Source organism: Manduca sexta, chromosome 13 (assembly GCF_014839805.1).
Source record: "Manduca sexta isolate Smith_Timp_Sample1 chromosome 13, JHU_Msex_v1.0, whole genome shotgun sequence".
Taxonomy (NCBI): domain Eukaryota; kingdom Metazoa; phylum Arthropoda; class Insecta; order Lepidoptera; family Sphingidae; genus Manduca; species Manduca sexta.
Genome location: NC_051127.1, coordinates 10,648,525 through 10,672,571, shown reverse-complemented (window position 1 = coordinate 10,672,571; position 24,047 = coordinate 10,648,525). Strand labels below are relative to the sequence as shown.

Below are 24,047 nucleotides of genomic sequence, written 5' to 3'. Positions count from 1 at the left end.
TAATTATGCATATGAGATTTTAACAACGGCTTGCTTAACAGTTAGCAAAATTAAGATAATTGTGAAGACTAGCACTATAATTTTACACAATATAAAGAGCCATACTTAAGCTATTCACTATTATACACTATGCATTAGGTATAATAACTAATCTAACAACACAAAACTAAGAATTTATTTGAATATGATTATTCTCTCACGAAAAGCATTCCATGCATAATTTAACATTTTGCAATATCATATAATGGCACATTTGCTACTAAAAATGCTACAAAATACAGAAAATGTTGAATACATTATAATGAAAATATAATATTAAATTAAAGGTAAAATTACTAATTCTGCACAATGTAAATCAATAAAAATATGAACAATTTGGGAAACATACACATAATACTTTTGTAGAAATGTAATTTATTTACTTGACAATTATCTGGTAGGCTCATTTTAGGTTGTACAAGCATAATTATGTATATAAGATTTTAACAACTATTTGCTTAACAGTCACCATAATGAAGATTATTTTAAAAACTACTATGATTTTTATGCAATAAACAGAAAGCATAATAGCTAATTTAAATCCACAATAATGTGTGTAATACACTTTAAAAAACATCACTTTCATTTGCAAAAATCGTAATAATTGTGGACAAAATACTATGAAGAACTTTAATTAAGTGAGATTAGGAACTACGCCTTCTTTGTGATCTATAACTCAATCCTTTTGTGACTTTCTCACGGATTAGAGTTTCCATTTCTATATCTTTAGGCCTTGAATCAATATTATTCATTCTATTATTAAAATTAATACACCACTGCTTAACTTGCATTCTAACTATGTAGGACCAAAAGCTTTAATAACAGCCGTTTTGTGAATATTACAGTTGTACCAAGTAGTGTCAATATATTTTATTAAATTACTTATTAAGTCAGAATAAATATAAACACTGCAAAGAAATGGCATCATCTTGTCAATAATGTAAATACTCTGCCAGACCATTTGACTAAAATTATTAGAAGGATAACATAACCTATCTACATTGGAACTATATTCTCTTAAATTAATTAATTCGTGAAATGACTCTCTCTGAGATAATAGTGCTTTTGTACAATTATCACAATCTTTGCAGTTCAAATTGGACATCAAAACGACAAACTGCACCAGCAATATATGGTACAGACTTATGTTGGAATATATTCTCGTTAGGTATAGAAATTTCTATAAAGTTAGTTTCATTACATTGAAGACTATCAGTGTATGAACCATATTTTTGGTGGCTGACTAAATGTTTTAATGTTCCCAACATTTTGTCATCATCATCAGAACAATTAGTGTATAAAGATTTACCGGTAGTAATGTTGTTAATCAACAAGATTTTAAAAGCCGATACAAAATGAGTACAATTAGGATTTGTACTAAAATTACCATGTGCCCTTATTTGACCAAAAAAGTTTTCTATCGGATCTTGATTAAGACGTCTAAGACTTAAAAATTTAACACCATCAATTCTCAGCAGATCTGACCACAAATGTTTTATTGTTTTTATATTATGTTCAAAATGCTTCAGTGATAAAGGCTTCCTTTCCCTTTCATTGGAAGCGTCAAAGCGCATTGAAGCTAGCTTTTCACAGCATCATTCCAGAATGCAATGTGCTCCGAATTATATGAAAGAGCATGTTTTAACTTATTCCCATAATGACCAAAACCATTTAAACTATCAAACAAATTATTTATAAAAAGAAGAATTTCTGCTGTGAACAAACCATTTCCAATGTCTTCATTTAAACTTATGTAATCATGATCCTGGAGAGATAGCAGAGACTTCATCTGGATTTCTAGTGATGTAGCCACTTGCCGGCTAAAAACTTGGGCTGCAAATTTGACCTGAAATGTTAATAATATAAATAATATATTAGTAAATTAATAAATGAACGATTTTAATCATGGTATGATTATTTAATCTGTTATGAGCTTAAAGATATTTAATTAAATGGCCCAAAGAAATTGATATTCTGGCCAATACTTTCACAAGAATACGGCAATTTAACATATTATATTAAGGTTTTTTTATGACAATTGTTGTACATTATGCCAATTTCAAGTTGGGGAAAGTGGTTAATTTAATCACAGAATACGATTTATTGGAAACATGAAAGGAAAAGGATCAGTAATGATGATATAATTTTATTTCCTGATGATAGTACGGTACTATTCTCTGAGAAAACTCAGTTATTACTAGAGGCTAGAGTAAATAAGGCATTAGAGGACATTGTGAATTGGCTTACAGAAAACCATTTATAAATTAATTTAAAGTAAAACATCTTATTTTTTGCTAATTATTCGGATCTATCGGTTTATTTTCTCCCGACGTTTTGCAGCCTTCATGGTCATGATCCCCGTGACCATGAAGGCTGCAAAGTCTTCGAAACGTCGGGAGAAAATAAAATACGAACACCGCGATAGAATCCGAAAATTAGTTTAATTTCAATGTCTAACATTCGCGTAAATATAAGAAATCATTATCTTATTTTTTTTTTTCAAGAATAGGTCAGCAACTAAATTGCTTTCTATAAATTATCACTTACAGGCAGAAGCCATACGATTTTTAGGGCTCCAGGTGTACTGCAACTTAAAACTGGAAGGAACTTAAGGAAAAATTCTTACATTAACTAGTTTATTTATATACGAAATTTCAATATTTGTAAAAAGAAACCTACATATATTATGTACACTAAATATTATAGCAAACGAAATAAAAATGCCACCTAACAATACAGCTCTATTAGATAAGAGCGGTATCTGCATGGGTCCAAGAATATAATATAATAAATTACAAGTTGTATTGTAAACATAGAAAACATAGATATATTTAAACGTAAATTAAAAACCTTTTTAATTGATAAGACATATTATTATATAAGAGAATATTTACAGGAATAATTTTGTGTAACAATTTGTAACAACTGTGATAGATTATATTATATTATCATACCTACCTAATGCTATACTATATTAATATACTATATTAATATTAAATTGTTATTTTAGCTTAACTTTATATTGTAATTTTTGCACGTCATTCGCCTAAATATGGTAAGACGCTATGTTATAAAATACACCACCTAATACTTAAGGTACCCATATTTGCAAAATAAATGAATTGATTCATTGATTGATATGGTAACGAAATTAAATAAAGAAATCTGATTATGGATATGTCGGAGATAAGCCAGTATCCACGTGTTCGGAGTCCATTATAATGAAAACACAAACTTAATATTGGTTGGTTTATTCTCTCTTGATCTTGGAACACAAGTGAAGTGAATTTAAAATGACCAGGCTTTATATAATCCAATTGAGTCATAGTGAATTTAACTGCAACTTCCTTTTTAGAAAAATAATTAAAATTACTGTACAATAAATCGTAGGTTATAGCTGAATATTCAAAATTAATATTATAATGAATTTTACATAATTAGATATAATATTACTTTACATAAATAACTTTTAAGTAAGCAAACTATTATTTTACATTATTTTCTAACAGATGCCGCTATTAACAAGGTGTGAATATTTTTACTTATAGATTAAAACAATGATATAGAAATCAGGATAATATTAACAATTCTAATTGAATTTACTTTAGACGTTTAGATTACATAAACAATTAAATAATGATATAAATAAATATCCATTATTTTCCAAACACTCAAATAGTCAATACAGTTTCTAATTTATTCTGAAACTTAATAAATAACAGAATTGCGGTTGTAAATACTTATTTAAATATCATTCTTTAATATTCTAGACTTTTTCATAATAATATAATCACTAAATATAAATTTGCGCCCATAGATACGATGCGAGAATACGAAAGGCGATTACGATGCTATTGGGAAACATCTCGATAATGTAGATTGGGAAAAGGTACTTGGTCACAACGGCGTCAATGATATGCTCACTAAATTCTACGGTATTTTACATGAGACTATCCAACTTTATGTACCTAAATTTAAACTAAGAAGTAATAAGTATCCGGTTGGGTTTAATCGCAACCTCATATGTATGTTGAGAAAAAATAAGTTTCGGCAATGCTATAAATTTTTAAGAACCCGTTAAATGGAATAGAATTTAAATTACTCAGAGAGAGTTGCAGATCCTTATTAAATAAATGTTATAATACATTATCTTGAAAGTATAGAAGATAATATTTAAAATTTTTATAATCATTTTTGGTCATTCATCAAGGCCAAAAGAAGAGGATCTTGCTTTCTCCCAGCTTCGATGTCCGATGGTAATCAAGTTAGTTCCAAAGAAGTTGAAATATGTAATATGTTTGCTTCGCACTTTGCATCAGTGTACGAGAAAGATACTAATGGAGTCGAATGTCGATGCTAACCCGAATTTTTCTTATCATTTCATGGATAGCTGTGCGAGTTACTCCTCGGACTTGGACTCGTAGTTTTACGTCGTTGCACATCACACTTAATGAAGTTTCACGTAAACTTAAGACTCTTGATATAAGCAAAGGTTCTGGCCCAGACAATATTCCACCAAATTTTATTGTTGCATGAACAAGAAATCTGACTAGTCCACTTTGTAAAATCTATAAAAAATCACTGAAAACCGGAATTTTTCCAAAGAAATGGAAGGTAGCTAGAGTGGTGCCGATACACAAGTCGGGCAATAACACATTAATGTCCAACTATCGACCGATTTCTATTTTTTTTTACTATGGCAAAATTGTTTGAATTTGTAGTATTTCCATATCTGGAAGCTTACTTCAAACCATTTTTAACTGAACACCAACATGGTTTTGTTAAATTTCGCTCAACAAGCACTAATTTGGTCTCTTTTACTGAGTTGCTTTCAGAAGTCTTAGACAATAACATGCAAACTGATGTAATATATACAAATTTCAGTAAGGCTTTTGACAACGTTTTTCACGAACTCTTGCTGCAGAAGTTATCCGGGTATGGGTACTCTTGGCACATGTATGAATGGTTTCAATCTTATCTTACTGGTCGCACTTACCATGTGGTTCTTAATGGTTTTAGTTCCAATTTCCATCATATTGCTTCTGGGGTGCCCACAGGGCTCCCATTTGGGACTGTTATTTTTAATATGTTCATAAATGACATTATCAATTGCTTGCATCATTCCACACCTTTCATGTTTGCTGATGACCTAAAGATCCTGAAGTCCATTAATTCTCCCGACGATGTCAAATTGTTACTGAGCAATTTAGAGGACTCATTCATTAGAGGATTCCACATATGGAATATATAATTAAAAAAAAGCATCTAGTTTGTTAGGCTTCGTTATAAGAAATGGAAAATGTTTAGTTTGTTATAGTTGATTATTAAGGTATTGCATTAGTATTTTAAGGTAGCCCACCACCACTCACCCCCCGCTAAGCTACGACCCTGGTGCACAGCTGTCTAATAAATTGTCGAACAATGTGAAAGACAGTGATACTTTTAATAATTTACTTAAGGTTATAGCTTAAGGTCCATTTTTCATACATTTTGTTTCACCTTTAATCTGGGTAACTAAACAAGTATTGACAAGTAAAGAATTTAAATTCACGTCTAGTTAGTGATTAGTTCTCGCAGTTGAAAGAAAAACGTAAAAATAATTAATATGCATGGATATTTCGGCCTTTAAAATTTCGTCGTATTAAACAAAATGTATGAAAAATGGACCTTAAGCTATAACCTTAAGTTACATATTATCGCGAAGAGTAACAAAGACTAACTAATATTGTTGCTTTAAGTGATAAATGCATGCATCTCATTATAAGTGTTCTTTAAATCTATAAATAATATATATTTTTTTACATGATTCTGTATGATGAATATACATAAAGTTTTATTTATTATGTCATGGTTAAAAGAACAAGGATGGATTTCAAGTAAAATAAGGCGGTGATATAAGGTAGATGTATCATATTTGGCACACGACATGACATTATGGGAATATAGATTTAAACCGAATTGAAAAAATAGACTGATTGTTTAAAAATACTCTACACTTTATAGAAAAATCATAAAGATAACTCAAAAAGCCCAAAATAATAATTTCATAAATAACTCCAAAAATAAGTTTAAAGCTGCATGGCAAATAATTAACAAATTCATACTACAAGTATCAAGAGTCAATAATGAACATAAAAATAATCACATATACAAATCTCACAGACAATGCATAGATGAATTTATTTATTATTTTGTTAATATTATTGAAAACAACATAACATTTATGAATAATGAATATATTATTATACAAAAAGTAATATGAAGAATTTTTGTTAATATTATTGAAAGCAACATAACATTTATGGATAATGAATATATTATATTCCAAAAAAGTAATATGAAGAATTATAGGTCTATAATGTTTTTTTATGGTTATAGCAAAAATTCGTAATTTTCAAAAGTTATTGGGAAAGTAATTTACAGACTAACTGTGCTCATTACTCATATTTCGAAAAACATAAATTATTCTGTGCTGATCTAAAAGGTTTTCATAAGCACAGTTCTATTCATATGGCATTATTTGACCTGTTATCAACTGTTATGGCAGCTGTCGACAAAATAAATCCAGTCCAGGAGGTTTTTTTTTATAATATTAATTTGTAGGTGACAAACTCCTATGCCTACAGTTGATGCATTATTATTTGAAGCAGCACAATAAATATGATGCCAGTTAGGCCAATTAGAGTTTGTATAAGGGTAATTTTTAATAATGTCAATATTGAAAAGTATATTAGGAGCAATTATCAAAGTACAATAATCATGCTTAAATAAGGGGAGGATTTCAATCTTTTATCAATCAGTCAAGACTTGTAAACAGAACTGTGATAGAACAATGTATATTTATTTACCTTCATTTTGTCATATGAAGTTGGATTTATGTGCTTCTCAGTAAGTTTGGTGCTTCTTGCTCTGCCACCAAAACCATCCACTTTATAAAGTCTCTCAATATACTCCCACTTTGCCCTTTGGTTGCCAATGAGTAGGTTTTTTATGAAAATTATTGCGAAAACATTTCAATAAATGAGGTACATCATAGATATGGTACAGTTGGTTTGGGCCGATTTTATAACAGATGTCATTGGTATATTTGTTACTACGTAGGAGTTCAGCATTAGAATCTGATATTAATGACTTAATAGCAGCAACATTGGCAGAACCTTGGTCACTGATTGTAGCTCTTACTATGAATCCAGATTTAAAAACTGCTAATACTATTTCTTTAATAATATTTTTAAAACAAATGTTTTAACCCCATCTCGAGCAAAATAAAATGCAATTGGAATTTTCCAAGGAGAAAACAAACCCGTAACATAAAAACTAAAGCTTTATCAGCCACATTGTTTGTGCGTTTGCCAGAACCTATATCTTCAAAACCTTCAATGACCCCAGTAAAGAAATTAAAATTTAAGTGTTTTTTAATGGACATTTCATCAAACATTAATGTGCATTGCCTGTCTATTGCGGGTTTATCCAAGGCAGCATCTGCCAAATGTTGAAATATAAAGTCATTAATACCAGGCCTCAAAGGAATATTGCTGAGTAGAGAATTAATTCGGGATTTACATGGTAATGCTAAATGTTTTCGTAAAAATCTATAGCACTTAGGGCTTAACTTATATAATGATAAAGCAAAAACTTTTTCTGAGTCTGTGTAACGGCGACCTTTTAATGAATTACCAGTCAAACGTAATTGTGAATCTACTAATAATTTCCCATATGTACTCAAAATGTTATATTTTTTCAAGAACACCTTTGTTTTTGGTGCATGAAGGTCAAATCTAGTCTTTAACTTTTTATACCTTGATTGCAAGAGACGTAATTTATTCTTTAAAATGTGAATTGAAGAGCGTAAAATTCGTTTACGAGGGGTACATTCATTGGGATTTAATCTAATACGATTAGTTAATCTACGTTTAACTAGGCTGTGACTTTTAATTTGTGCTCATTACACACAGCAATGGTGGTTGATGTGGAAGGGGTTATACATATTGGGTATTGCGTATTGTGAGGTATATTGGGAGTAAATTGAGTTGGAGTACTACTATTTGCTTCATTCAATGAAGCATGAATTGATACCGTGCTAGACAGCTCAGAACTTTGATGTTCTTGTATGATAGAACAATTTTGCTCTATAGTGGGTCGATTAAGTTCAGAAGGGTTAACTACTTTAAAAATAAAGGGTTCAGTAATGCTACTAGTGGGTTCAATTTCTAATATCAAATCTCGGTTTGTAACTTTATATTTATCTGTATTTCCTAAGTTTACTAAAGGAATCGCATTAGGTGTTAATCTTAGATTCTGTTTTATATGTTCGGGAATAAAATGTTTATGACAAAAACGAATGTTTTCGCGTTGAGTAGGAGGATAATTTTGTAGGAATGGACATAAACTTAACCACTCTTCCCACCTTTTTTTATTTGTGAACGGCACACTATAATATTTAATACCTCGGCCTCGAGTACTGCACCCGGGAACAGAGCACTTATAAACCATTATATTATCAAATAAATCAAACTATACGAAAAAAACAATTACACGTTTAAACTGGTAAACACTAAATGATTGCTTTTATAATATACTGTTTACAAAAACATTCACACACAATAAAGCACTATAATTAGATAATAAATAAATGAAAACCGCCTTCAAATCAAAATAGCGAATTGCGACGGAAAATTCAATTTCAAAGCAGCGGTTAAAGGTTAACCACAATAAAAAATGGCGCTACGCGTCGTTTCAGAATCCGAGATTAGAGACGCTTATTTGCGATCGAATGACAGCTTATACTATAATACACACACTAATAAAGGACGTTGTGTAGAAAGAGACATTTAAGGAACGATTCATTAAATGTATGGAAAAATCGTGAAAAGTGAGATAGCTGCTCATCGCTATTGTGTTACTTTTTTACGCCGAGTTAAACGGGTCTGGAGCAGAGACCAATAAACTAGTCAAAGAGGATCATAACACACATGCTATGACAGCTGTCATTGAAATTATGCCTATAGATTTTGTAAGTAGCAAATAAAATAAAATGGTTCAGGTATAGGTAGTATTTATTTCATTATTTTTTGCATTTAGTCAAAATACTGGATCTTAAGAGCGTGTAAGCCTGGAGTTCTGTATTTACAATTACAATTTGTTATCGGCTGTATCGTATGAAGTGACTTGAGTGACTTGATATCCAAGTTTCCACAGTTTCATACATATTTTCTGTGAAAGTTGTTTATCCCCATACTGCATGCAGGGCAGTCAATACTTAGATGGTCTTATTTTGGCAGCATAGTGTTTACCCTTAGCTGGTTTAGTATGGAACGAAAAAAAAAATCATATGTAAAGTTGTCAGCAGAGTGTCAGAGTGACATTGTAATAATTATATTTAATTTCTGATTTTATTGGCTATTGGTGTATGTCATGTGGTTGGTGTTCTTCACATTTATTTCCCATTAATATATTAATATAGTTCAATACAGAAAGAGCATCACATACAATAAGTAAACTAAACAAAATAAATTGTAGTATTTGTAAAATTTGGATACCCTAATCTTAGCTTACACACAAAAGTTTTCGACTAACCATGAAAAAAGGTAAAAAGTTTTTTGGTAAAAGAAAAAACAACTTTAAAGGTAATACTACTAAGAAAAAAAGGAAATTGACAAATGAAACCGAAGTAATTAATAAAAAAGCCATCTTTAATCGGTACAAAAATGTACAGAAAGTTGAAGAAGAATTGAAGAAGAAAAAACAAATTGAGAGAAAATTTCTGACACAGACCGAGACGTATTCGGATAGTGAAGAAGAGGAAGATATGTATGGACAATTAGTATCTTGTTTTAGTGGTAATGTGAAGCAACCTATAGCAGACAGTGAAGAATCAGACACAGACCAAGTCGAGAGTGATGAAGAGGAATTGGATAACACAAATAGGCAAGTTAATGATTATGAATCTAACAAAAGTGCTACCGATGATGATGATGATGATGATGAAGATGATGGTGACAGCATAGGGAAGAAAGAAAATGGAAATGAGAATAATGTTAAGGTATTTCAAATTATGATACACTTCATTTCTGTACTTAATTATACATTTGATTTGTCTGATTGTTAGAGTATCATCATTTAATTTAAAATAACCATTGCTTTGATTGTGTACTATTAGATACCTTCCCAAAAACACATTTCTATTAGTATCAGAAGCCAATATTTTTGTTAAGTTGCCTCAGGTTATAAAACATTTTGAGGTGCTAAATTTGTCATAATTTGCCCACAGGAGCTGGTTATGATTCAATTTTGCATGATGGTATAATTTATAACAAAGATATCTAAAGATGTGTTATTTTGTCTACCTTTAGATTTCAGAGCCTGATGCAAATGAAGATGATTCTTACAATGACCCATTTACAAGACATCTAGAGCATGATATTTCAGACGAAATGCTTGTGTCCCTGACCAGTTCACCACCAAATGTTGAAACCACCAATCAAAATTGGCCAACAATCAGCAACATAACTACCATCATACCAAAACCAGTAGAAACAATGTTGAAAAAGGCAAACCCTAAGATTTCTATATTGGAAGAAAAAACATATGCAATGCCTGGAACTGTGCCTCAATTGCTAAAAAATGTAGGTTACAAACAGCTTTGCATTAAGCCACAGATACATGGGAATATAGTATCAGCAAATAAAAGCAATTTGATTAAAAGGGACTTAGAATTAACTGAAATTTTCACATCTTTACAAAAAGAATTATTTTCAATTATTAATAATTACCAGGATCTGTATTATCCAGATAGATCATTCAGTAATGCTGATGAAATTCGATATATATATTGTCTTCATGTTGTAAATCACATGCTAAAGAGTAGAAGTAAGATTCTTCATCATAATTCAAAATTATCAAAGAAAAGTGAACCACTAGATGAATTCAGAGACCAAGGCTTAGTAAGGCCCAAGGTAAGGAAGTTTGTAAGCCTTTAATATATCTTAATTCTCCTTTTTGTTTATTAGCTTTTTGTTTTTATAAATGTTGAACTTAAACTAGTGATGTCTGGTTAGCAACCAACTTTAAGCATTGTTAACTACAGTAGTTCTGGGTTAACTACACAAGTTCATAAATTATCAGAAAAAGGTGATGGTTTAATAATTGATTAAGATATGATAGAATCCGCACTAGGCCAGCGTGGTGAACTAAGGCCTAATCCCTCTCAGTAGTGGAGGAGGCCTGTAACCAGTAGTGGGACTCCATATTCCAATATTTAGACTGCCTTGGTGGCATAGTTGTAATGCATACGTTTTACAAATAAGACTACCGCACTAAGGTCCTAGGTTCGAATCCTAGGTCGGCCCATCAATAATTGTAACTGGGTTTTCCATTTTAAAATTACTTAGTCGCAGATTGGGCTCAGGAAGTTAAAGATGTGAATGCACATGTCTCGGAAAGCATGTTGGTCCTGCCCAACCTCTCTCCAGTCATGTTAAATCGCCATCTTATCAGACTAAGAGAGTGAAGGAACAGGGAGTGCACCAATGTATTGCACACATACTTGTAAACTATAATATCTTCTATGTACCTGCTTGATCTCCGTTGAGATGAGCCTATGTGACCGAAATTCGGATAGGACGTATATATTTAGCTTGAAAGAAAATGAATTGGAATGCAGTTATTAAAGAAAAAACCTTAGAAATGTAAATAATTGTTTTTAGGTCCTCATTATAGTTCCATTCAGAGATGCTGCATACAGAGTAGTAAAGACAATAATTGATATTTTGGTGCCCAAAGAAGCCGGTCAGGTGTTGCATAAGAAAAGGTTTGAAGATGAGTTCACTGGGACTGAACTGATTATGCCAAAGAAAAATCCAAAACCTGAGGACTATGAACTTCTTTTTACCGGCAATACAGATGATACATTTAGAATTGGAATGACAATTACCAAAAAGACACTGAAGGTATTAGAGCATATTTATGTTGTGCATAATGATTTTACAGTACTGCTTACCATATTGCTATTTAAATCAAACAAAAGATGTGTTAAAAAAAACCTGATTTTTATCGATGCTGCATGTATTATATTGATATTAAGAGCTCATAATATGTGAAGTCCATACAAAAACTTGTTAACATAAAATTCAACTGATATAAAACACTAAAAACTAAATAAAAGCTTGTAAAAACATAAAATAATTAGATATTGGTTATCCACTTTAGAGTTGATGTCTAATTAAAATTGGAAATTATTTTTGTATATTTGTTCATGTTTTTATCTGGCTTAGTAAAATTGGTAACCAGTATATCAATTCAAATCTAAAGTCTTTATTTTCTAAAATGAGCACATTTTCTTTTTATTTGTCACTATGAGCAGGGCCGGATCTACCTAAGGGCTGCTTGGGCTGCAGCCCAGGGCCCCGAGGTTACAAGGGGCCCCCAGGCCCCGCTAAAAACAATAGGCGTTAAATTTATTTAAAAAATGGTTGTCTGTAAAGTCGGTTTACGGACGATAATAATGTCGTAATGTCATAATGTAATAATTTCATAAAAAAACATTGATGAAAAATTGCATACTTCTATGAATTGAGTTAAGGGGGTAAATACGTGTAAAAGGATGTTTTCGTGCTGATTTTCATTATTTTTTTTAAGGTATAAAAATAAATATTATTTATTGAAACTATTAGGTTATTTTATACATATATTCATGATTTTTTTTTTCATATTTTACAAAAATATAACTTAGAAAGTAGCGGAGATATCACCTGATACACATCGTAGGTTGTCATCCGACTTAGCAGTTGGTGTACACGATGGAAGCCACAATTTTTATCCGAAATCAATGGCACAGAAAAATTACTTTCTTTTATATGTGTCTTCTATATAAACCTCAAATAAAAAAAAAAAAAAAATTTCAGAGGACTATTAAAATAAGTCATGTTTTTTTTACCATTTTTTCATATATTGTTTACTATAAAAAAAGTAGTTAAAATAAAAATATCGCTTACGATTGAAGTTCATATTCAGCACAATTGTGTAAGGAAATTATATCAATCTGCAAAGTCGCGCCAAGAACTTCCTTATAAGTAGATCAGTATTCATCATGACAAAAATTGATTCTATGATCTTTTTAATCAATGATTAATCGTTGATAACTCATAAATTGTTAGAGATACGAATAAAATAGTCATGAGCAATTTTATAGAAAATTGTATTTCCTATAAAAAAAACTCTCACGCAATTTTTGAATCAGATCAATAGTTTTCGATTTATATAAAAAATTACACATTTTTTTCGATTAGTTGCCAATAACTCACAACCTATGAGAGATATGAAAAAAAATTCAAATTCTTAATGGATTTGCTAGACAAAAATATCGAAAACATAGATTTGGAAAGTGCACGTCATATTATTGATTACTATCCAGATGACATAGACGAGCGTTTAGTGAATGAGTGCATTCAATTAAAATCGTACTTGTTCCAATCTAAACCAGAGTCTTACACCTCTTGCAGTGACATTTTTATGCTCATGTATGAAAATAAACTTATTGACGTGTTCCCTAACTGCTATACCATTTTAAAGATTTTTTTAACTTTGCCAATCACTAGCTGTGAAGCAGAACGCTCCTTCTCCAAGATGTCCTATGTAGAAAATAAATATAGGACAACAATGTCGAACCATCGACTAAATAATTTATCACTTCTTTCCATAAATTGTTATCTAACAAAAGACTTGCAATGTGATGACAAAATAAAAGAATTTGCAGCACAAAAATGCAGAAAGGTTGATTAATAAATTATAATTTATATAACATAACTGTCACACACATAACCTGTCAATTTCTTTTCCTAATTCATAATTTCATAATAAATAAATAAAATTATTTTATTGTTTTTTTTTTATATTCTTATATATATCACTATTTCGGTTTCTCTCTCACCCAAAGGTTGCCTGGAAGAGATTGCTACCACAGCAATAAGGTCGCCTTTTGTACAACTAATATTTGCGTAGATTTAAGTAATATTTATGTTTTTTTTGTGCAATAAAGAATATATAATAATAATATATTATTCTAGAAATCGTTTTTTGACATGGCTATTAGTTGAGTACTTAGATAGGCCCCTAAGTAGTTTCAGCCCAGGGCCCCACAAATTCTAGATCCGCCCCTGACTATGAGCTTCTTTTACAACACTCCTCTTTAAAGCTTGTCCTTTTAAGATAGCTTAAGAAGTATATATATTTTATTTGTTACAGCTATATACTGATTTTTATTCGTCAGATATTATTGTGGCTTCACCATTAGGACTGAGGATGTTAGTAGGTGCTGAGGGGGAAGAGGATCGTGACTATGATTTCTTGGCGTCAATAGAATTATTAATAATGGATCAAGCTGATGTATTTCTCATGCAAAATTGGGATCACTTACTACACATCTTAGACCATTTCCATTTGCAACCTAAGAAGACCCACGGAACAGATTTTTCCAGAGTTAGATCATGGGCAGTCAATGGATGGGCGAAATATTACAGGTTTTTTATTGCATTTATGTTGCATATACTTAGGTTAAAAAAAATTGATTGAAACATTCATTTTATTTTTTTATTTTTCAGGCAAACACTAATATTTTCCTCAGTGTTGTTACCGGAAATTAAATCGATATTCAATAAGAAATGTAATAATTATGCTGGAAAGGTTTTGATCTCGAATCCAGTGAAAGTTGGAAGTGTTCAACAGGTTTTACTTCAAGTGCCTCAAATATTCCACAGGTATGTCGTCGTATGTTTTGGAACAGTTATATTTGTAGCTTAATTTTGTGCTTAAATGCTAAGATGTTTTTATTACATAGATACGTTGTCCGAGCTCAATACTGGCAAGACGAAAGTAAGGTAATTGCCCGACTTAACGACCAATGACCGTGCGCTACTAACGTTGTTACGTAACTGTTGATGTATATATATCCTTTTCTAACGAATGTATGCTGCATCTTTTTATTCCTTCTTCGAGCCAATTTATAATTATACGTACAGGTACGTGACTATAGCAAATAGTGCGCCGTTTTTATGTGCCATTTTGTGTAGTGTATGACGCATCTATTTGTAAAACGTCATTGCTTAAATGTGTTTTATCTTGCAGGTTTAACGCCACGACGCCACTCGAGTCGGTGGAGTCCAGATTTGAATACTTTATAAAAGAAGTTTTACCGAAACAGAGAGATACACTAATGAGCCACACGCTCATTTTTATTCCGAGCTACTTTGACTATGTGCGGATAAGAAATCATTTCAAGAAAGAAGATATAAGTTTTGTTCAAATATGTGAATATTCAAAAGTAATACTTGCATTTTGGTTTATTTTCATCATATTATATTTTTTTAGAATGCTAAATGGCAATGTGACCAACTATAACTAAAGGAATTGTGTTTATGTCAGTTTGGTAATATTTTAAGCAAACCAGAGAACATTGATTCTAAAAATGTGTGAACAGCCCTAATCTATTTGCAGTTGGAAGACATTATATTAAGGCACCACTCCTAACAAATCTGAGTTTTGATAAGTGTTCGGCTTATAAAACGTTTATTTTTGTATGTGTTTCAGGACCCAAAAATAGCGCGGGCTCGAGATATGTTTTTCCACACTGAAGCACACTTCATGCTTTACTCTGAGAGAGTACATTTCTTCCGAAGATTCCGTATTAAAGGCATTCGGCATATAATATTCTATCAACCCCCGACATATCCAAATTTTTATTCTGAGATGTGTAACTTAATGCAGGTGCGTAGTGTCTGTAAGCATCTTCCTTATTATTAATTGTTTATATACTCATCCATATATTATTTGCAGGAGTGTAACCAGAATAAATACGGTGGCAGCGAATGCAACATGACGGTCACTGTGCTCTACTGTAAATACGACTTGTTGCAGATATCCGCCATACTCGGATCGAATCGTGTCTCACGCATCATGGGATCTGATAAACCAGTGCATATGTATATGACAGGAGAATAATATTCATTATAATCAATTAGTTGTTGATTACGACGTTTACATTTTAAAAAATCAATAATAAATGGTATTTTATTATAATATTTTATCTTTATTGTTCATACGATGCAATTGATTAAGCTTCATAATTACCCCTAAATCAATAATAGTATTAAGGTCATAGACCCAATTCCGTCTACAGGGGCGAATCCGTTCTTTTGCAATTAAGTAGGTATAGGAATTCTAATCCACGGACAGTTTGATAGCCGTATAGATAAATAAGGGATTTCTTTGAATCTTATTTATACCGCTATCAAAGTTGACCCATTAAAACGCCCTTAATTACAATACCACGGATATGCACATACAGACTGATTAGGCCGCTCCGACTTAACCATAAAAATATTAGGTTATTACGAAGTATTTTATGGCACTGCACTATTAAATTATACTTACTTTTGGCGTAAACGCTCCTCCAACCTAAATCGCATATTAACGAATACTGGTTTGTAAAGCCGGTGAGATTTTTCGGATGTAAATTCTCGAACTATTGTTATCGAGTACATAGGTGTTTTACACACAAAATAAAAGGCACAAGGAGATGAATCTGGTGATCACGGGGGGCAGGAATCTCTTAGTTGGTTAATCACATAGGCGGGAAAAAAGCTTTTCACAATATGTATTCGCTCTGGTATACAGCACGGCACGGATGGCATGCGGTGAAAAATTACAAGCATTAAACAGTATGTATAGTTAGAGATGCTCTTCCACTGTTTTTTGGGTTCGGTGGACAGTGACATATAAGAGATCTCCCGCCTAGTAAAAATATTTTTCAGATAAATCCAAATATCTATCAAAATAATAATATTACGAAAAACTTGAAATATAAAAAAAACAAGTGAAAATAAAAGTATGTGACAGTTAAACTTAATATCACTTACTTACCGTTATTATTGATAACGAAGGTTTCTAATATAAATATTGCTATATAGATTCTTTAATACACTCTACGTAAATAGAATGTGGTCCAGCGCTTATAAAAAAAGATGATTGCATCTAGTGATGATTACTAACATAATTCATTTTTACTTAGTGGATTCTGCATAATATATTTTTTTGTTTTTCTTTGACCAAAATAAATTCTGAATAAAAACATAGGTTTATATATTTTACATTTATAACGTTACAAGGTAGAAGCGAACGCATTATAATGGTTACACACTATAAGAATCAAATAATATCGATTATTTACTTACTATGGTATAAGTACAATAATTTACACCTTCAATTATAATTCGTTTACTCTTCATTTGACAAGTTTTGAGATTATTAAAATTAGAAAAATAAGTACATGCCTGGGAGAACCGTCGACAAAAAGATAAGCAAATTTCTAGAATACGTACGAACAGACATACAAAACGTATCTAAACTTAGATCTGTGATATTTATCACTATTCCACTATGTGTTTACACTTCTTGTTAAAAACTTATGTTGACTTTATATTACAAAATTGTACTCAAGTAGTAGATAATAAATTTGGATAAAATGTTACATCATCCCATGTTATAATTACATTTTCAATAGGTAATGAGTAAAGTTAGTGCCCTGTTATGTTAGAGTTTATACAATATGGCGTAAATGTTCTCTAACTAGTTGAAATCCTTGATTCCGAAAAATGCAATAAAAAATAATAATTCATACAATTTTGTGCCTCTATTTTCATCTGACTGTTTTGATTTGTTTTAATACATAGTTGTATAATTTATTGATTGTTTTTTCACAATTTTTATAATGATTTCTTATGTTTACGCGAATCATTCAATGTAATACATTTTAGTTACCTATTACTTATATCAAAGTTTTTCGGGAATTATGGAAATGAAAAAACGTTCTAACACTAAACGACTACCTAAGTATTTACATTTTGTTCGTATTTTGCAAATCGTTTTATAATGCTTATAACATAACACCATGTGAAATAAATTATAAAAGATAACATTTGCGCCACTCTGTATAAAAACCCAAAACAATACTTTAAAACATAATCTTAAATAATGTTTCAAATGTTTCCCTTACTTATATCTATTACATTATTGAAGATCAAGTGCGGTGTAGGTGTATATATGTGTATACTTACTTATATACATAACAATACACATATAAACACTTTTAAGTTTGATAGATATTGCAAAACTCTGATCAGGTTGTGTTTGTCATCTAATCAATAAAATTGCATAAACTTTATTAAAAATTATACTAACACATATTAAAAATTTACTTACATAATGCCCCATTTTTAGTAACTTTGTTTCGTTGAAGTTAACCATATCACTTGCAATGGAAGTAAAGAATTTAAGATTTACTTCGCATTGTGAAAACAGCAGTGAGATATTTTTAACATCAGTCTGTAACACAATATGGCATCATATCTGTATTAGGGATATATGCGTCAACGATTTAAAATTCACGCGGTGAAAATTGAGTTTTGAAAGCTCCTTAAGTAGGTTTAAAATTATTTTTCTTCATATCATAGGTTTTTAGTCGCTAGTCCTGATTCTTGAGAATCTAGAGATAAATAAATGTATAAAATTTGATAAGGTTATGCGCAGACGTCATTCTCTACTATGGGAGACAGGATAAAATTTTAATTATCTTAGATTATTTCTGTTTTACAAAAAGATATTTAATTGTACTTCCAGTATTCTTATTTTTTTTATTTTTTATAAAGTTTTAATATTTTATTTAAATTACAATGTTTAATCCGCGCGCAATGAGCATGGGATGAAACCTTGTTAAATAATAAAAGTAATCCAGCCTTAAATTTATATACTGCCCACTCCTAAGCTCGGAACTACTCTATTATTAAGAAGGTTTAGGCCTTAGTCCGCCTCGTTTACACGCACGCACCACGGCTTCACATACTTTCGAAATTTTTATAGAGAATTCCCAGGTATGTAGGTTTTATCACGATACTTTACATAGGTACCTTGGTATATTTATATGTGTATAAAATATGCGTATATGTATTAAATTATTATTTAGGTACGAAATTATAGTTACGTAAAAATCCACAAAATCTTTACATATTTATTTCATTTGTATCTGGATTAGCGCGAGTGTGCCGACAGTTCCGGAAGGTCGCATCACTCTATGGTCGCGCGCGGATTATAACTACTTACCTATATTTAAAGCCGTTAAGTCGGTATGTTTATCTTTAAGATCTCTACATTGTTGAACTAGATGTTTAAATTAGCTTGGTATTTTATATTTTTTATTTACTTAAGTAATAATCGAATGACAGTCGTAAGAGTTATTAAAAGTCTGTAAGGACTATATATTTTTAAATTAAAAACATTACCAACTGGGCACATTTACTCGTAATTCCTCTGCATAATCGAACCTCGTGGGATATTTCGAAAGGTGGTTTGAACGAATACCACATTTAATAATTGTATATACCTATTTGGGTGTTTGATTGCACAAATAGTTGAACCTATATATTCATGTTATTCTAATGATTTTCTATACACAAAAATTTCGAGAGTATTCCAAACTCTCCTTATTGAACACTTAAAGTATATAACCTAATATAATACAATTATAAGGTTTATTATTAGGCAAATATATAAGAATTAATGAATAATATGTTGGTAGCCAATAGGTATTATCCTCATCTTATATTAAATACTGATGGACAGTACTTAAAAAAAATCTAATGTTATTGTTATAGCTCTTTTGTAATAGTCAGTTAACTTTTTGCGAATAGGTATTACTTATATACCTATAATTTGTCTATTAATGAACGTCAAAATATAATGTTGTTGCTTAAGGAAATAATATAATATGTAAGTCGGTAAATTGTATATTATAGACATAAAGAGCTCAGTAGATTGAGTTATTTACTAAGTAAGTACCGCTCTGTTTAAAGTCAACCGGCCATGTCAATTGATTGGTACGTTATAATTAAGTATTTAAAATTATTGGTGTTTTGTTTTCAGCCTTTGGATTCATTGGCGCCGTAATTAATTTAATATTAAATATCTAACACAATGCATGCATATATCACATAAGCTCTTATGGCAATGTACGCGAACGTTCGGCAGTAGGCTATCTTTAAGTAACTATTAACGGAAGCGTTCAATAAGCGATCCTAGTCTTAATCTTTTATTTGATCACGATAATAAACCAATTAAAATAAGCCATTTGTAAACATATATAAAAACTTTATTGGGATTAGTCAATTTTCACGATGGACCGAGAAAAGCAATTGGGATCGTTTATTGAAAACGGCGATAAGATAGGTACGTTAAAAGATTAAACGATACATCGAAAACTAATTAAACGCTACTACTTTCTGCAAATTAAACTTATAATACCTAAACTAAGAGTTTTGCTGTCATGTTGCGTTAGCTGTTTCGTTAAATGCGCCAATGTCATCCAAAATGCTATTGCTGTAAGATTCGATTTGTGTAGAGTCAGGAAGTACTGTCGGCTCGTAGGCAGACTCACTGCCAAAGCTTGACGAATCTGTAGTGTTCGTAAATTCAGTTGCGTTGTTACTCGCTGAAGGTTCAGTGATTACATCACTCACTGAGGTATGGCTTCCTCCTGAAAGTAAGAGAAAACAACTTCCATTTTTTACAAGTAATATTAGTCAGTCATTGGGAGAGTCGTTTGTTTGCCGTACAGTAGTTAAAAATCATTAACTTGCTTCCACTTTTTATGGCGTTTATGATGAGGTACAGACGCAATTATTTACACTGGTACATGCTAACATTGCTAACACACGAAAAATATCTACAGTAAGTCTTCTAAATATTTAGAGAAACAACGGTAGAAATTGTAGGCTGAATTCTTAGGCTATTATTAGCGTGTATGTTTAGTTTATGCGGTCTTTGGATTTTTAAAATATAGTGCATTTATATGTTGCGTGTGATTAACGATATAAATGTGTTTTTGTTTTCGACATATAACTTTCGTTTCAAGTTAACAATTTGGCGGAGAAGAGTGTGCAAAAATGTATGTTACTTCAGTTTTAACGCGTTAATACGGAGTACATTCCTCGAGTGCGAAGCGCAGTTCAAGTGCGCTATTCTGAGCAATAGTTGAAACCGGTAGAGATTTATATATGTTATAAACAAGATCAGTGAATTACTGAGAATCCGATATTGTAACTGTTGATACCAACGCCTAAATTTAGCGGTAACTCGAGGCGTCTGCATGACCAACCGAGTTTGTTTTAAACTTTAATATGATATAAGTACATCTACCATTTTAGAATAAAACACTAGTTTTAAATTCTATAATCATATTTTAATATTTAGCATTGTGTCTATTTTAATAAAATTATTTATTGGTGACCACGAGGTATTAGGTGTTTACGTCATTGGTTGTATGTATGTAGGTACGTAATCTAAGAGACTATAAGAATATCTTGGAGATGATTGGTGATTTATCGATACAGACACAACATAAGTCTAGTTGTCTTATGTGGAAACAAATATAATAATATATTATATCTTTTATTCTATTTGAATAGATAACTAACAATTCTCTTAGTAATGTAAGCTGTGTTGTGACCTTCGTTACTCATTAATTTAAAAATAGATTTCAGTATGCCTATACCCATGAGAATAAATCCCTACCAGGAACATACAGTAGGTATAAGGACCTACTATAATATATTTTAGCTCAAGCGCCTATACATATGGATTATAGTCTTTTAATCACCTATTCGTGTCAAGTTATAAGTAAACATTGCAACATCTGATTATGTTTCATACAAAAGTTAGAGTAGGAATTATTGAAATTTATTAATAGTTAACGATTTATTATGATTTGAGAGGAACACTACGAAATAATATTATATTTTGAATAGTTAAAAATATTATATTTGTTTGTGCCCATGTCCTGCTGCTAAAGTCTGATAGAGGCTGCGAAACTCACCTGTTCGCATTATTATAGTGCTCGAATATATTATTCTAGGTATAGGTAATTTCAAGTTAGCAGTGCAAACTCTAAATATATACATAAACATGCTCTAAAATATTTTAGTGGTTTTGAAAATAAGGCGTGTTTGATTATAATGTGTTATTTAAGCTTTGCATATTACAGAATTATTTAGCATACGTAAATATTCTCAAAGTGCTTTTTTCTTATATAGAGGAGAAGAGTAAACACGTTACTATAGTTCTGTGTTGATTGGGAAGCGTGTTAATTTATGCGTGACCTACCAACATGGGGCATAAAGCATGTGGGCAATGGTGTGGTGCTGATTTGCTTCTCTACATTGTGTAGCACCTTGCGCTGGGCGTACTGCGCGTCCTTAGGCTCCCAGAAGAATACGTAGTAGAGGGAGAGCATGATCGCCGCTAGCGACACACAGAACACATATATGATGACGGTGAGCACTCGGACGCTTTTCTTATCACGCTTACGCTCATAGAGTGCGTCCAGCACCACTTCGTGGCCGGACGCTGTGCCCAGTCTGACGGAGCCCGCGCAGGAGCGCACGCTGCCTGACGTGTAAGACTTGCCCGACATCGCCTTCGACGGCTCCGTCCGAAATGCAGCGCACCACCGTGCCACCGCGGCCGCTTCAAATCCAGGTAAGTGGGACACGCTTATCGATATGTCCCAGTTTTGCCGATGCGCCGAGTCGCCGCGGCCGAGGCGCGGCACCGGGTCACGCTGCCCGTGTCTGCTGCTTGACACCTCCTGATGCGGACTGTTGTTTCATTATTATGGCGCTCGCTTCGGAGTTCATTTGTTTATCCTTTAATTTCACGTTCAACATACGTGAATCTATTCCAGTTCCTCTGACGTAGCCGTACGATCGCGATTCGTCTGTCACGTATCCGTCCTTGAACTTTCATTGTTTCAGTTAACGAGTGATTACGTCTTGATCAAAGCTTTATTGTACACTAAAAGGTTATTTTTTTATAAGTTATCACTGGTTTATAATGTCACTGTGCTCTAGGGCAAACTAAGCGCAAATAAATATATAACAATGGAAATTAGTTTAGTGTTTATGTATAGATTTTCGTTGTTCCTGTGCGGATTCGAGTTGTGATAATAGGCAAACAAAGTAAATTCAAAAGAAGGGTGACACGTTGTTGTGACAGCAAGGAAATAGGCGTGTAAAGCGCCGCAAGTAGCGACGGTGGCGGTGTGACGGCGCGCGGCGGCGCAGCGGCGCGCGGCGCGGCGCCAATACTCTGCCGCGAGGCGCGCGTTGCTCACAAAATCAATAATATACAACTCTATCCGATATTTAAGCTAGTTTTACATTCATAAGTATAGCTTTAACTTTTTTTTATATAAGACCAATGAAGTGATCTCTACTATCTGATGTTTGGTTTGTAGAACTATATTTACATAATATTATGATTTTATATCAACTGCGACTATTATCTATTATTAATGGTATTTAATATTTTTGTATTAAAAGTAGTATGTTGTTCGTAGTTAGAGTAAATAAAAAAGAGAAGAGCAGATAAAATTAAAAAGACGTAATTATATTAAGGCCTTCCTCCCAGCAAAACGGAATCCTAACTCTATTTTTAGAAGCTATCTAAGTATTCGAAATTATAACACACATAAAAAAAAATAAACATCTAATGAATGACTGAAATGTTATCATTATTTTGATTTTATAAATGTTTAATAATGTAGATATTGTTTCGATAACTTCATAATGAAAATATCAATTTAATAATAAATATATTGCTAGAATAAATTTCCCAAAATATCATTTTTTTTAAAAGGAGTATAAATCTTTGAATGTTCCTGCCTCTATCTTGGTCAACGCCAAATATGAAACGAATTGCTTAAGACCGTTTGCTTTATAAGATAAATGAAGAAATATTTACTTAGTACGAACATAGTACATATTATTACATGACAGACAAATTATATATTTTTTTCTCCAACCTATTAACATTTTTAAATTACATATTGTTATTTAGAAAAACATTATTTGTTACTAGACTCGTCCCTTGCCACATCTTTTTCTTTTTATGACCCTACATTTGTTAGC

At 31.7% G+C, this 24,047-nt stretch overlaps 3 protein-coding genes and 1 long non-coding RNA gene across 8 annotated transcripts in view; 2 read left to right on the top strand and 2 right to left on the bottom strand.

The window, feature by feature from the left end:
* LOC119188469 overlaps window positions 1-24,047 on the top strand; it is a 246,457-nt gene that overhangs the window by 51,604 nt on the left and 170,806 nt on the right. The window lies entirely within an intron of this gene.
* Window positions 625-8,934, bottom strand: LOC119189152. 2 transcript variants are annotated; one of them, XR_005112276.1, is made up of 3 exons: window positions 6,888-8,934; window positions 5,036-5,197; window positions 625-1,885 (listed from the first exon to the last, which is right to left on the bottom strand). It is a non-coding gene; the product is annotated as an uncharacterized LOC119189152 (long non-coding RNA). The 2 variants fall into 2 exon arrangements; XR_005112277.1 differs by lacking the exon at window positions 5,036-5,197 and having other exon boundaries at window positions 6,888-8,923.
* On the top strand, window positions 9,381-16,110 carry LOC115451522 (digestive organ expansion factor homolog). The gene is made up of 8 exons (XM_030179869.2): window positions 9,381-10,081; window positions 10,392-10,994; window positions 11,745-11,987; window positions 14,281-14,555; window positions 14,637-14,792; window positions 15,160-15,355; window positions 15,622-15,798; window positions 15,868-16,110. Exons 1-8 carry the CDS (start codon window positions 9,617-9,619, stop codon window positions 16,030-16,032), a joined length of 2,280 nt encoding a protein of 759 aa, XP_030035729.2. The 5' UTR covers window positions 9,381-9,616; the 3' UTR covers window positions 16,033-16,110.
* On the bottom strand, window positions 17,292-23,318 carry LOC115451523. Of its 2 annotated transcripts, none has more exons than XM_030179871.2 (2): window positions 22,243-23,238; window positions 17,292-20,617 (listed from the first exon to the last, which is right to left on the bottom strand). In XM_030179871.2, exons 1-2 carry the CDS (start codon window positions 22,550-22,552, stop codon window positions 20,406-20,408), a joined length of 522 nt encoding a protein of 173 aa, XP_030035731.2. In that variant the 5' UTR covers window positions 22,553-23,238; the 3' UTR covers window positions 17,292-20,405. The 2 variants fall into 2 exon arrangements, with proteins under 2 accessions (XP_030035731.2, XP_030035732.1); XM_030179872.2 differs by having other exon boundaries at window positions 20,499-20,617; window positions 22,310-23,318.

Bases quoted from the DNA above. Each gene is read 5' to 3' on its own strand.
- LOC115451522 (XM_030179869.2), top strand. From the start codon at position 9,617: ATGAAAAAAGGTAAAAAGTTTTTTGGTAAAAGAAAAAACAACTTTAAA. The intron at 11,988-14,280 runs GTATTAGAGCAT...TATTTGTTACAG, and splicing joins TTACCAAAAAGACACTGAAG to CTATATACTGATTTTTATTC. The intron at 15,799-15,867 runs GTGCGTAGTGTC...TATTATTTGCAG, and splicing joins AGATGTGTAACTTAATGCAG to GAGTGTAACCAGAATAAATA.
- LOC115451523 (XM_030179871.2), bottom strand. From the start codon at position 22,552: ATGTCGGGCAAGTCTTACACGTCAGGCAGCGTGCGCTCCTGCGCGGGC. The intron at 20,618-22,242 runs GTAGGTCACGCA...TCTTACTTTCAG, and splicing joins ATGCTTTATGCCCCATGTTG to GAGGAAGCCATACCTCAGTG.